General features: G+C 42.9%; 1 protein-coding gene across 1 annotated transcript in view; it reads right to left on the bottom strand.

Moving 5' to 3' along the window:
* Nucleotides 1–12,683, bottom strand: part of LOC125446752 (sorbitol dehydrogenase-like) — a 69,728-nt gene that overhangs the window by 6,212 nt on the left and 50,833 nt on the right. The window contains exons 4-8 of the mRNA XM_048520524.2: nt 8,569–8,733; nt 7,517–7,676; nt 5,229–5,347; nt 3,745–3,810; nt 83–261 (exon numbers count right to left, since the gene is read on the bottom strand). Coding sequence (XP_048376481.1) covers nt 83–261; nt 3,745–3,810; nt 5,229–5,347; nt 7,517–7,676; nt 8,569–8,733 — 689 coding nt within the window. The remainder of the gene's footprint in view (nt 1–82; nt 262–3,744; nt 3,811–5,228; nt 5,348–7,516; nt 7,677–8,568; nt 8,734–12,683) is intronic.

Here is a 12,683-nt window from a genome sequence, read left to right as displayed (position 1 = left end):
AGCCATTACTAGCTAATCTTGTAAAAGTAACTGATTGCAAAATCATTTGACCCAATGTTAATTCTGCAGCTTCAATACTTACATAGATACCCGTCTGGACACACTGATCTGCCCCAGTGCATTCAATGGATATATCTGGCATACCACAAAGTGCACTTTTGACTTTGGATGCCATTTCTCGAGGACATGTGTTTTTTTCCATCTTACAGACACAAGTGGCACCCATGCACTTTGCCATGTCCAAACGCTCTTGCACCAGGTCTGCAATGATATCACAAGGCAATAAAATCTTCAGTAGTTAGACATAAATCTGCAAAAGAAGTTCTATGATTTAAACAAATAAAGAAATATTTGCTTCTATCGAGTGAAAGCGTATAATGAAAAGTGAAATTCTTCCACCCATGACACATTCCCTCACAAAAGTCCGGCACAGTCAATAAAAACAAAAGTATTTTTGTTTAAAAATTTCTATATTGTCTTACTGGGACATAGAGATAGGAGGAGTAGGCCATTCAGCCTGCTTTAGATTGTAGTGATTGGGACCAGGTCAGCCAGGTGGACCTCAGAGAATATGAAGTCCCTGACCGGGACTATTAACCTGGTCCAATCAGCGACCTCTGGCTGACAGATAAAGACAGGAGTGTCAGAGGTTCTGCTCACTCTAGGAGCTCACTGGGTCAGTGTCATGTACAAGGCAGGTTTGAATAAAGGGTGGCTTAGTGTCAAGATACCTGCCTTTGTGGAGTTATTTCAAGATTACTGTTGATCTTTAATCTCAACGCTGCTACGGCCTGACTGGAATGACTGCAGTCAGTCCCAGGTGCCATTCTTAAGCCAATTCATAAGCAAGTCAGAGCACAATACAGGACAGTATAAAGTAGCCATTGGTAAATACTGGAAATATTTGTTTGTTAGACGTTTAAAATTATATCCCTGTTCATAAGTACAAATGTTTGTAAGTCAGATGTTCCTAAAAAGGGCAGCACGGTGGCTCAGTGGTTAATGCTGTTGCCTCTCAGTGCCAGGGACCTGTGTTCAACTTCAGCCTCAGGTGACTGTCTGTGTGGAGTTTGAAAATCCTCCCCGTATCTGCGTGGGTTTCGTCCGGGTGCTTTCGTTTCCTCCCACAGTCCAAAGATGTGCAAGTTAGGGTGGATTGGCCTTGCTAAGTTGCCCATGGTGTTCAGGGGTATGTGGGTTAGGTGGATTACAGGTGGATGAGTCTGGGTGGGATGCTCTGAGTTGGTGTGGACTTGTTGGACCGAAGGGCTTGTTCCCACTCTGTAGGGATTCTATGATCAGGGACCCCTGTATTTGTTGGGCCGAAGGGCCTGTTTCCACTCTGTAGGGATTCTATGATCAGGGACCCCTGTACACACATAATTGTGCCCCACTGTTCCACAGGCCCAAAATGCCAACACTCTATGTTTGTCTGCAGAGAGGACTGTGCTAAGTGTTATTTGGATTGCCACTGGAAATAACTACTATCCATCTGATCCAACAGTTCTTTTCAATCTCTTCCAGGGTGACCTCCTTGGGGATGTTTTGTCTCGTCTACTCTAAGACACAATTTAAGGTTTCTAGAAGAGTGCAACTCTTGGTGTTTAGCTGCTTTCCATCTCTACTTTGGAAGTTAGAATCCCTACAGTGTGGAAGCTGGCCATTCTGACTTTTGAGCCCACACTGACCCTCCAAAGAACATCCCGCCCAGATCTATTTCCCATAGCCAATCCACCTTACCTGCCCACACCTTCAGACTGTGGGAGGAAATGGAAGCACTCAGCCGAAACCCACTTTGACAGCAGCCCCAAGGGTGGAATCAAACCCAGGTCCCTGGTGCTATGAGGCAGCAATGCTAACCACTGAGCCACCATCATCTTCTTTGTCTAGATTTCAGAAGTTGATGGATACCAACCACAGCAAGTATTCTGAGGCCAGTCACATACATGTACAGGATAATTGTTTCCTCATTCAATCAATATTCTCACTCAGTTCTTGTAACAATCGGATTGAATGCAGCATCATGGTAAATATTGCCAATGGCATCCCTGTCGCAACCGACAAGCAAGGGTTACCTGTCTTTGTTGCTGTGATACAACAAAGCACAAAGAAATGGAGGAAGGATAGATGCACCTGCAAGCCCTGATCCAGCAGCAACCTCAACTCCAGAGAATACAGACCCTGTCTCCTCAATCTCTTCACCATCCCCCAAGACTCAGACTGGTGAACGTGTGCTGCCCTTCCCTTATTACTCCAGGTGTGGTCTCGCCAGCGCTCTCTACACAGTTGAAGAAAGACTTTCTTGTTCCTGTGTTCTGTGGTTTGCAACAAATTCCAACATACTGTTTGCCTTCTGAACTGCACCTACTTAGATAGACTTATAGAGTCATAGGGTCCTATGGCATGGAGAGAGGCCTTCGACCAAACTGGTCCCTGCCAACCAAAATGTCCATCCATGCTAACCCCATATCCCTGCACTTGGCCCATTTCCTTCTAAACCTTTCCTATATACTTGTCCAAATGCCTTTTCAATATTATTAATGTACCTGCCTCAACCATTTCCATTGGCAGCTCAATCAAATGCGTACCACCCTCTGGTGTAAAAAAGCTGCCCCTCAGGTTCCCATGTATCCCTTCCCCTCTTGCCTTAAACTGATGCCCTCTAGTCCTCGATTCCCCAAACCCGGGAAAAAGACTGAGTTCATTCACCCTTATCTATGCCTCTCATGGTCTTATAGACTTCCATAAGGTTCCCCCTCAGTCTCCTACAGTCATAGTCCTAGCTTGTCCAACCTCTCCCTATAACTCAGTCCCTTGAGTCCTGACAAAATCCTTGTATATTTTCTCTTCATTCTTTCCAGTTTAATAACATCCTTCCTGACCAAAACTAGACACAATATTCCAAGTGTGGCCTCAGCAACATCCTGTACAACTGCAACATAACTGCCCAACATATATACTCAATGCCCTGACTGATGAAGGCCAGTGTGCCAAAAGCCTTCTTCACTGCCCTGTCTAACTATCTACCTACTAGTTTTCATACTGAGTCATACTGCACGCCCTTCAGTCCAACTCATCCATGCCAACCAAGTTTCCCATTTGCATGCATTTGGCCCATGTCCCCCTGAACCTTTCCTATTCACGTACCTGACCAAATATCTTTTAAATGTACCTTCAGCCTGGAACACTGTTGAGGACTTGTTTTGGATTGGGCTTTGTCTGATTTCTTCCCTACAACCTTACCATTATGGCTGGCTCTGTCAGGATTCCTCAAGGAATCACTCTTGGCATCAACGGAATACCGAAGTGTCTCCACCACAGCAAGGTCACAATCCAAGGAAAGGATCATTAAGAATGTCCTATACGGCTACTGCTGACCTCAAGCCAAGGATATTCTACACTGTTGTAGATATTCAATTACTCATATTTTCCTTCAGATTTCAACACTTTTCAAACCTCTCCACATTGCATTCCATTTGCTACTTCCTTGCCCAATCATTCAGTCTGTCTAAATGGATTTGAAGCTTTTTTGCATCCTTCTCAGGACTCTTATTCCCACTCCAGTTTTGTGTTACCCAAAATTTTTAAAAGTTACAATTAATCTCCCTGCCCAAATCTGGAGGCTGATTTAAAACAGCTATGGCCCATGCACCAACATTGTGGATCCCCCAATAGTCACCAAAAGCATAAAATTCAGGATTTTCTTTTAAGAAATGGTTTTAAATTCACAGAAACATGTCTTACCTACAACTACAATTGGGTCTGCTCCCATCGATTTAGCGACAAGCAGGTTCATAAGACCAATTGTCCCTAAATGAAAGGACAACAGATTATATGCAAAGTACTGGGACAAAGATTAATTATTTCATGCAAACTGACATTTCTAATGCAGCAGCTTATCTTGACTTTTAATCTACACAATTCCTTTTTACTTCTTCTTTTATTACTGTCCCACAGTGTGCAGCATCCCATGGCCAAAACCCAGGTATGTGAGGAAATATGGTTTGGCCCAGAGGGTGGTGAGAGTTGGGAATGCACTGCCCGTAAAATGGTAGAGGCAGAAACTCTCATAAAATTGAAGAAGTATTTAGATGTGCACTTGTGATATCAAAACATATAAGTTATATGGACCAAGTACTAGAAAATGGGATTAGAATAGGTTCTTGTGTTTGACCAGTGCCAACATGATGGGCTGAAGGGCCTTCTTCTGTGCTGTAGGCTTCTATTGTCTACAACTCCATTCTTTCTAGAGGAATATGGCTACTATGAAAACAGTCATTGGGAGCAATGTCTTTCCAAAGGCAAAAGAAAAGTAACTATGAGAAATCATGAGCTTGTTGCTTTGATTTAGGAAGATTTTCATGGTATTGCTTGAAAATATGAGACAGTGGCTCACTTTGACACTTGTATTTCGCTTTGGGTTACAACCGCTTACCACCCTGGTCAATGGAGCAGGTTCCCCTTCAGGATTGCTATATAAATACACCCAACAGTGCATTCACTGCAAGCTGACTGGAACTGAAACATGTCCTGCTTTTCTTTGAGTCTCAGTGCTGGAACCAGAAGATAAGAGTGATCTGCAAATCCACACAATTAATATTAATTTCAGAACTTGGGAGACTGCAACGCCAATAATGTGACTGACTTCAGCAGATAGGTCACTGGAAGTTGGGTTTGAAAAATGGATACCGACATTGAACTAAAAACTGAAAGAATTGCGGGTGACGTAAGTCAGAAACAAAAACAGAAATTGCTGGAAATGTTCAGCAGGTCTGGCAGCATCTGTGAAGAGAAATCAGAGTCAATGTTTTGGGTTCGGTGACCGTTCCTCAGAATATTGAATCTACATTAAACTAACTGAATAAGAAATGTTGTGACCCATCACAAGCACCAACATTTCTCTCTGTATAATATAGAGCAACAAATCTATGTAAGAACACAAGGCACATTTAGTCTATATAGTGAATCATTGTCTTACACAACCCCATGTTTACACCTCTCACCACATCTATGCTTATTGCTATTCAGCTGTTTCTGACTGAGGTTTACCCATGATTGTTAGCTTACTCCAATTTATTTTTCAATTTACTCAGTAAATCCCTACAACACAACAGAGTGTTCCATCTTGAAGTTAACCTATAACAACGTGGAAACTTGTGTCAATTTCTCACCAATCCATTTAGTTACTGATGTCTATAGTGAGTAATCTACGTAAGCCACTGCCCTACCTGCCCCAAGGATGAGGACTTTATGTCCCATACGCACTCCACCTCTACGACAGGCATGAATCCCAACTGAAAGTGGCTCAATCATCGCACCTTCTTCAAAGTTAACGCATTCAGGAAGCCTGAAACAAGAAATACCATAATTCTTAGAATCTTCCATCATCATGGAGGCTTTTCACGTCATTTCTTATCTTTGGCCGGACAGTATCAGATGGTAATCCACTGGAACAGAACGTACATGACGCAAAAAGGAACACTGACTGTGTCTATCATTTCCAGCTGTCTCCACTTACCCATTATGGCCCTACCCATTACTAGTGTACACAAATCATGACTTAATTTATGGGACGGAATATTGCACTGCACAATAGTAGAAGAAAAAATAGAACCAACTTTAAAATGTTGATACAAAACCATTAGTTAATATGGAAAAGCACATCAAATGAATGCGGTTTTGCAAGTCCATTCACATATCAATTTGAGGGCATAAAACAGACCGCAATACAGCTTAATGCTACCCATTTTGGACAGGAATAGAAAGGATAGGTTTAGAGATGTAACCAGTCCTGCAGCTCATCTCAGTTTAAAATGCTGACTGACGGAGTAGGGGGTGGGGTGTAGAGGTAGGCAGATAACTCAGCACTGTATTTATAATTTTACAATTCAGACAGATTGTGCCATGAATTCACTATAGGAAGTGAATTCAGTTTAGTTTACAGCAAATACTGCGTACCTCAGGTTGATGTTGATAAGCTGCAGACACCATTGTTGCTCAATATTTAAGTACAGCTCATTGCGAATACATGTGTGATAATGAATTGGGAACTCCACACATGGCTGCCTTGGAACATTTATATTTGCCATTTTATTTATGTTTGACAATTTGTAGAGAAATAATTAATGAAAAGGGCACGTTTTCAGGATTATGGGGAAAGAGCAGAGATGGCCACCAGTGTCAGCCCATTTGACTAAACCTAAACTATTACCACGAATCTTAAAATATTTTTCAAACACCATTATAGTGTGCCATTGACTCTTAACTTTCCTGGCATTTTGAAGTCAAATTCAAAGTGATATTACAGAGTTTGATTTCCACAAACTGCTACCCACTTTCTGCAGTCATGGTGTGCCATGTTTGTGGGTTTAAAGTAGAAAGGCTCTTTTGTTGTAATGTAAAGAACACTGAGAAAGCCCAGGTTGTACTCTAACACTGGCCATTTTTGGAATGGGAATAGAAAGGACAGGTTTAGAGATCTTACCAGTCCTGCACCTCATCTCAGTTTAAAATACTGTCTGATGGAGTAGAGGGTGGGGTGGACTGGCAGGAAAATAACTCAGCAATGCATCTGCAATTTTACAACTCAGACAGAATCTATTTGCAAGAATGACGCCACGCTACAAATCCACCATAGGAAGTGAATTATGCTGGGTTTAACTGAAAGTATTACATCATAAGCTAATATTAGCCAAAGCAGCAACAGCCAAATTCCTAGGGGACCGCCCTCTCATAAGAGAATGACAGCTGGTGGCAGTTTTGCCTGAGGGACACCAGGCCTCAGGGGAGGCCAAGGTTCGAGAACTGACCCACACTATTGGTGCTCTCCCCATAGCAAAACAATCATCCAATCAACTGAGCCAAACAATGTACATTAGTACTCTTTGATGAAAGCACTTTAAACAGTCACAATCAGCCTTTGTTTTTAGCTGCTTTACTTCAGTTGCTTGTACATAAAGTTAATTTTATAATTCCATTATTTAAATTAAGAATCATAGGCTCCCCACTGTGCAAGAGCAGGCCATACCAACCCTCCGAACAGCATCCCACCCGCTACCCTATTATCCCATGGCTAGTCCACCCAGCCTGCACATCCCTGGGCTCTATGGGAAATTTAATACAGTTGATCCACCCATTTTTGGACTGTGGGAGGAAACTGGAGCACCCAGAAGAAACCGACACAGACACGAGAAGAACAAGCAAACTCCACACAGCCAGCTGAGGCTGGAATCGAACCCAGATCCCTGGAATTGTGAGGCAGCAGTGTTAACCACTGAGCCACTGAGTGAGTGCCTTAGTTAGCAGCTTAAAAAACACACAGTAGAATGGATGAAATTTCATGATACCATAATCTCAAGAGTACAACTCTATTCACGACACCAATTATCTCTCTTGATCTCACAAATGTGATCCAATATCCATGCCTACAGCAGTCTGTGGCCAACGTTCCCATTCCCAAACACAGGGATATGGGATGTCAAATGCAGTAGCCTCCAACCAAGCACAAGGAACTCACTTGAAACAGTAGTTGGCATTGTGGACATAGTACCGACAGAGATTCCCATCGTCAGGAGGAGTAGCACAGAAGAAAATCGTTGGAGAGAGATTGTAGCGTCCAATTTTGCAAAATTCACAGTTTTCTCTTGGGACACCAGGCTCAATAGAAACTCTGTCACCTATAGCAGAGGAAACACTTGTGATAAAAATGAAGGGCCATGGGGAAAGACCAGAATAGTGGGGTCGGGATAATTGCACAGCTCTTTCAACAGCAGGCACAAACAATAATGGATCGAAGGACACCATTAGCGTGTTGTGTCAGTCTATGATTTTATGATCTCAGATTTGGCTTCAGTTTAAACTTTACCCATTGCAAAAAGTAAGATCAATATATTCCTCTCCACAGGTAAGGTGCTCAAAAAAATACAACTGTAAGTGGGATCATGTGGGCCTTGAGCCTTGTATGTTATTTTGGATTTTACTTGTTGAATTCATTAAGTTGAACTCTAATCCTTAGGATTTAAGAACTAGCAACAATATTTAATTAAATTTGGGAAAACTAAATGCAAAGTGTATATTCAAATGCGGGTTATCAAAATAGTGTATAATTAATTTCTGTCCCTGAAGTTCAGGGGAAAAATTGTACTTGTAAAGATGTCCTAAAGATGTAGCAGTCTCTTCATAGAGTCAGAAGATTGTGGGTTCAGGTCTTTGACCACATAATCTCGGTTGACACACATCACTGAGTGACTGCTCCCCTGGTTTTCCTCTCTCGGGTAAAGAAATCAATGGCTTTATTAATTGTCAGGAAGAGAAACATCTTTAGTATCTGGTTAATGTTTGCCTCTCAATCAACATCATTAAAACAAATGATCTTGATATCTCATTGCTCTTTAAAGGAACTCGCTGTGTGCAAATTGGTGACCGCATTTCTTATCTTACCACAGTGACTATGCTTCAGAAGCGTTTAAATTGGTTGCAAACGTGTTTGGGGAATATCCAGAAATTGCAATCTCCTGCAATTTCCTTCTTCCTCTTTTAATTTTGTGAATGTATACTTTGTGGACTGACCTACTTTCAGGTGTTGTACTCCAGACCCCAGTTTATGCACAGTCCCTGAAGCTTCGTGCCCCAAAACCATTGGCTTCTTGACAACATAATCGCCGATTCTTCCATGCTGCCAGTAATGCACATCGGAGCCACAGATTCCAACTGAATGCATCTTCAACAGCACCTCTGAAAGCACAGAACAGCCAGAAATGTACAATGTTGATTTCAAACCAGAAAACAGCTCTCAGCAGAAAAACATCATTGGATGCAATACTTTGGGCATGTCAGCCACTTTGAAATAAATTTAAGAAGCCAGTGAAGTAGCTCAATTAAATTATTACCGTAAATTATTTAGATTTAGTTTCTTGGGAGAGAATTGGCATAATGCAACATTGTTTCTATGTTTGATAATATATGCACTGACGAAAACCTAACCAGAGAGAGTTCATAAATCAACTGGGCTCCTTCTACAGGGAGAACTATTAACTTGTACTACGTCTAAGTTCACTAATCAACTGTTGGGGCATCTCTACCCTCCTAACTGAATGTGCAGACTGGCTGGTTGCTAATCTGCAAATGAGTTAAATTCCTGAAGTGTCACAGAAAATAAAGACTTTTTTTGTGTGTGGTATATGTAGTGATTCAGTTTAACGAATATGTAGATAAGCCTCTGTGGTCCACTGTGATGTCCCAGTGACCTCAGTTAGTGTTTTGTTCAGGCATCAGTCATAGAGTCTTAACAATCAGTGTTACACCGCATGGAAACAGGCCCTTTGTCCCACTATGCCAAACGACAAACACCAAACTACATCAATCCTATTTACCAGCACTTGGTCCATGACCTACAATACCCTGGCATTTTAAATGCTTGACCAGATGCTTCTTAAATATGACCTGCATCCACCACCTTCCATATTTATACCACCCACCCAGTTGGGGAAAAGTCCTTCCTTATTCCCCTCTAAATTACTTACCCGTCACCTTAATCTTGTGCACTTTGGTCTTCAGACACATCCGTCACGGGAAAAGATTCTCACAATCTACCCTATCTATTCCTCTTATCATTTTGCATACCTCAATCAGATTCCACCCCCATCCACCCCCCGAGTATCCTCTACTCCAGGGAAAACACACTCAGTCTTTCCTCATTCTTGTACTTGATAAAGGCAATCATGTTTTTTGAGAAGGTGACCAAGCATGTGGATGAAGGTCGGGCAGTTGACGTGGTGTACACGGACTTCAGTAAAGACTTTGATAAGGTCCCACATGGTAGGCTATTGGAGAAAATATGGAGGCACGGGATTGAGGGAGATTTAGCAGTTTGGATTAGAAACTGGCTTTCTGTAAGAAGGCAATGAGTGGTGGTTGATGGAAAATATTCAGCCTGGAGTCCGGTTACTAGAGGTGTGCCTCAAGGATCTGTTTTGGGGCCACTGCTGTTTGTCATTTTTATAAATGACTTGGACGCAGGCATAGGTGGATGGGTTAGTAAGTTTGCAGATGACACTAAAGTCGGTGGAGTGGTGGACAGTGTGGAAGAATGTTGCAGGTTGCAGGGAGACTTGGACAAACTGCAGAATTGGGCTGAAAGGTGGCAAATGGAGTTCAATGCGGATAAATGTGAGGTGATTCACTTTGGGAAGAATAATAGGACGGCCAAATACTGGGTGAATGGAAAGATTCTTGGTAGTGTGGAGGTGCAGAGGGATTTTGGTGTCCATGTACATAGATCCCCGAAAGTTGCCACCCAGGTTGATAGTGCTGTTAAGAAGGCTTACGGTGTGTTAGGTTTTATTGGTGGAGGGATTGAGTTCTGCAGCCGTGATGTCATGCTGCAACTGTACAAAATGCTACTGCGGCCTCATTTAGAATATTGTGTGCCGTTCTGGTCGCCCCATTACAGGGAAGGTGTGGAAGCATTGGAAACAGTGCAGAGGAGATTTACCAGGATGTTGCCTGGTCTGGAGCGAAAGCCTTATGAAGAAAGGCTGAGGGACTTGGGTCTGCTCTCATTGGAGAGAAGGAGGCTGAGGGGATTTAATAGAGACGTACAAGATGATCAGAGGATTAGAAAGGGTGGACAGTGAGAGTCTTGTTCCAAGGATGATGATGTCAGCTTGTATGAGGGGGCTTAGCTACAAATTGAGGGGTGATAGATTTAAGACAGATGTCAGAGGCAGGTTCTTTACTCGGAGAGTGGTAAGGGCATGGAACGCCCTGCCTGCCAATGTAGTTAACTCAGCCACATTAGGGGCATTTAAACAGTCCTTAGATAAGCAGATGAATGATGATGGGATAGTGTAGGGGGATGGGCTTCGATTAGTTCACAGGTCGGCGCAACATCGAGGGCTGAAGGGCCTGTTCTGCGCTGTATTGTTCTATGTTCTATGTTCTATAACTGAGACTTTCCATCATGGGCAACAGTGGATACCAAAACAGCTAACAGTATTTAAAGGTAAAGTTGCCATCGTTCCAGAAGACCATAGGACTGGTCCCTCAACAGAGAGAGATGACTGGTGTTGAGTTTAACAATGTGGGTCACTACACGTAGAGGTGAGGGGAAAGGTTGGGTAGGAGAGTCCCTCATGATAAGCTCAGCTGATGCAGGAATCGTATACATGATTATAATAAACACAGTTTAACGTTTACTAGGAACTTTAGCCTGAACTAAGATTTGAAGAACCGGAATAGAATATGATCAAACATGGTAGCTGCAGTGGAGAAAGCAGTCTAAGGCAGATAATGTATTTTCTCAGATGAAATCAAAGTGACAGCATGTCAACTGTGCAATGGAAGGGAGTGCTGTGACTCAAGGTCAAGGCTCAACTCAAGCTCCTTAGTAAGCTAGACCCAAAGATGGCTGCCTCACCCCCCCCCACCCCCAGATACCCACCTGAAGTTACAAAAAGGGAGGTGCCATTTTGACTCCTGGTACTGGAATGCAAGGAAGCATCTTTCTGTTTCATGCTTATAGATGACATTTGTTTATTTGTTCGTGGGACATGGATGTTCCTGGCTATCCCTAGCTTCCCTGGAGAATCACAGAATCGTACCGGACAGATGAACAGGGCAGCACAGTGTACAGAGTAACAGGTGGCTCAGTGGTTAGCATTGTTGTCTCACAGCACCACAGATCTAGGTTCAAACCCAGCCTCTGATGACTGTCTATGTGGAATTTGCACATTCTCCCCACTTCAGCATGGTTTTCTGCCGGGTGCTCCAGTTTCCTCCCAAGAGTCCAAAGATGTGTAGGTTAGGTGGACAGGGCATGCTAAATTGGCCATAGTGTCCAGGGGTGTGCAGACTAGGTGGACTACTCATAGGAAATGCAGGGGTTGGGTGGGATGCTCTGTGGAGGGTCAGTGTGGACTTGATGGGCCAAATAGTCTGCTTCCATACTGTAGGGATTCTAGGAGAAAAGACCCCTTCAGCCCATTGAGCCAGCACTGACCAAGCTACTCAAAGTCTATACTTTTGAGCACTTGGCCTATAAACTTGAATGTGTTTCAAATGAAATGGTGGTGAGCTGCTTTCTCAAACCATTGCAGAGCATGCAGCACAGAGGTACTAGGGAGAGAGCTGCTGGAGTTTGATTTAGAAAGTGATGCAGTTCTAAGTCAGGATTGAAGGAAGAAACTAAACTAAATGAATATGAAAAATTTCCATGAAGCAATGGGCACGATGTAAAGATTAGTTGTTGAGATGCTTTATATTAAGAGGACACTGTCCTGTTCTACCGTGGTAGTGTCTTTACTGTTGGGATAGAAGGTCTGGGATCAAATCCTACCTGCCTGGATGTGTGTCATAGCACATAGAGCCATAGAGATGTACAGGATGGAAACAGACTCTTCAGTCCAACTCGTCCATGCCAATCAGATATCCTAAATTATTCTAGTCTCATTATCCAGCATTTGGCCCATATCCCTCCAAACCCTTTCTATTCATATGCTCATCTTGATGCCTTTTAAATGTTGTGCTACCAGCCTCGGCCACTTCCTCTGGCAGCTCATTCCATACACACAGTGTCCTCTGCGAGCTCGTGTCGCCCTTAAGGTACCTTTTAAATCTTTCCCCTCTCACCTTAAATCTATGCCCTCTAGTTTGGACTCCCTTACTCTGGGAAAAAAGACCTTGGC

Source organism: Stegostoma tigrinum, chromosome 36 (assembly GCF_030684315.1).
Source record: "Stegostoma tigrinum isolate sSteTig4 chromosome 36, sSteTig4.hap1, whole genome shotgun sequence".
NCBI lineage: Eukaryota > Metazoa > Chordata > Chondrichthyes > Orectolobiformes > Stegostomatidae > Stegostoma > Stegostoma tigrinum.
The sequence above is the reverse complement of the archived record's forward strand: the minus strand, read 5'-3'. Positions and strand labels throughout refer to the sequence as shown.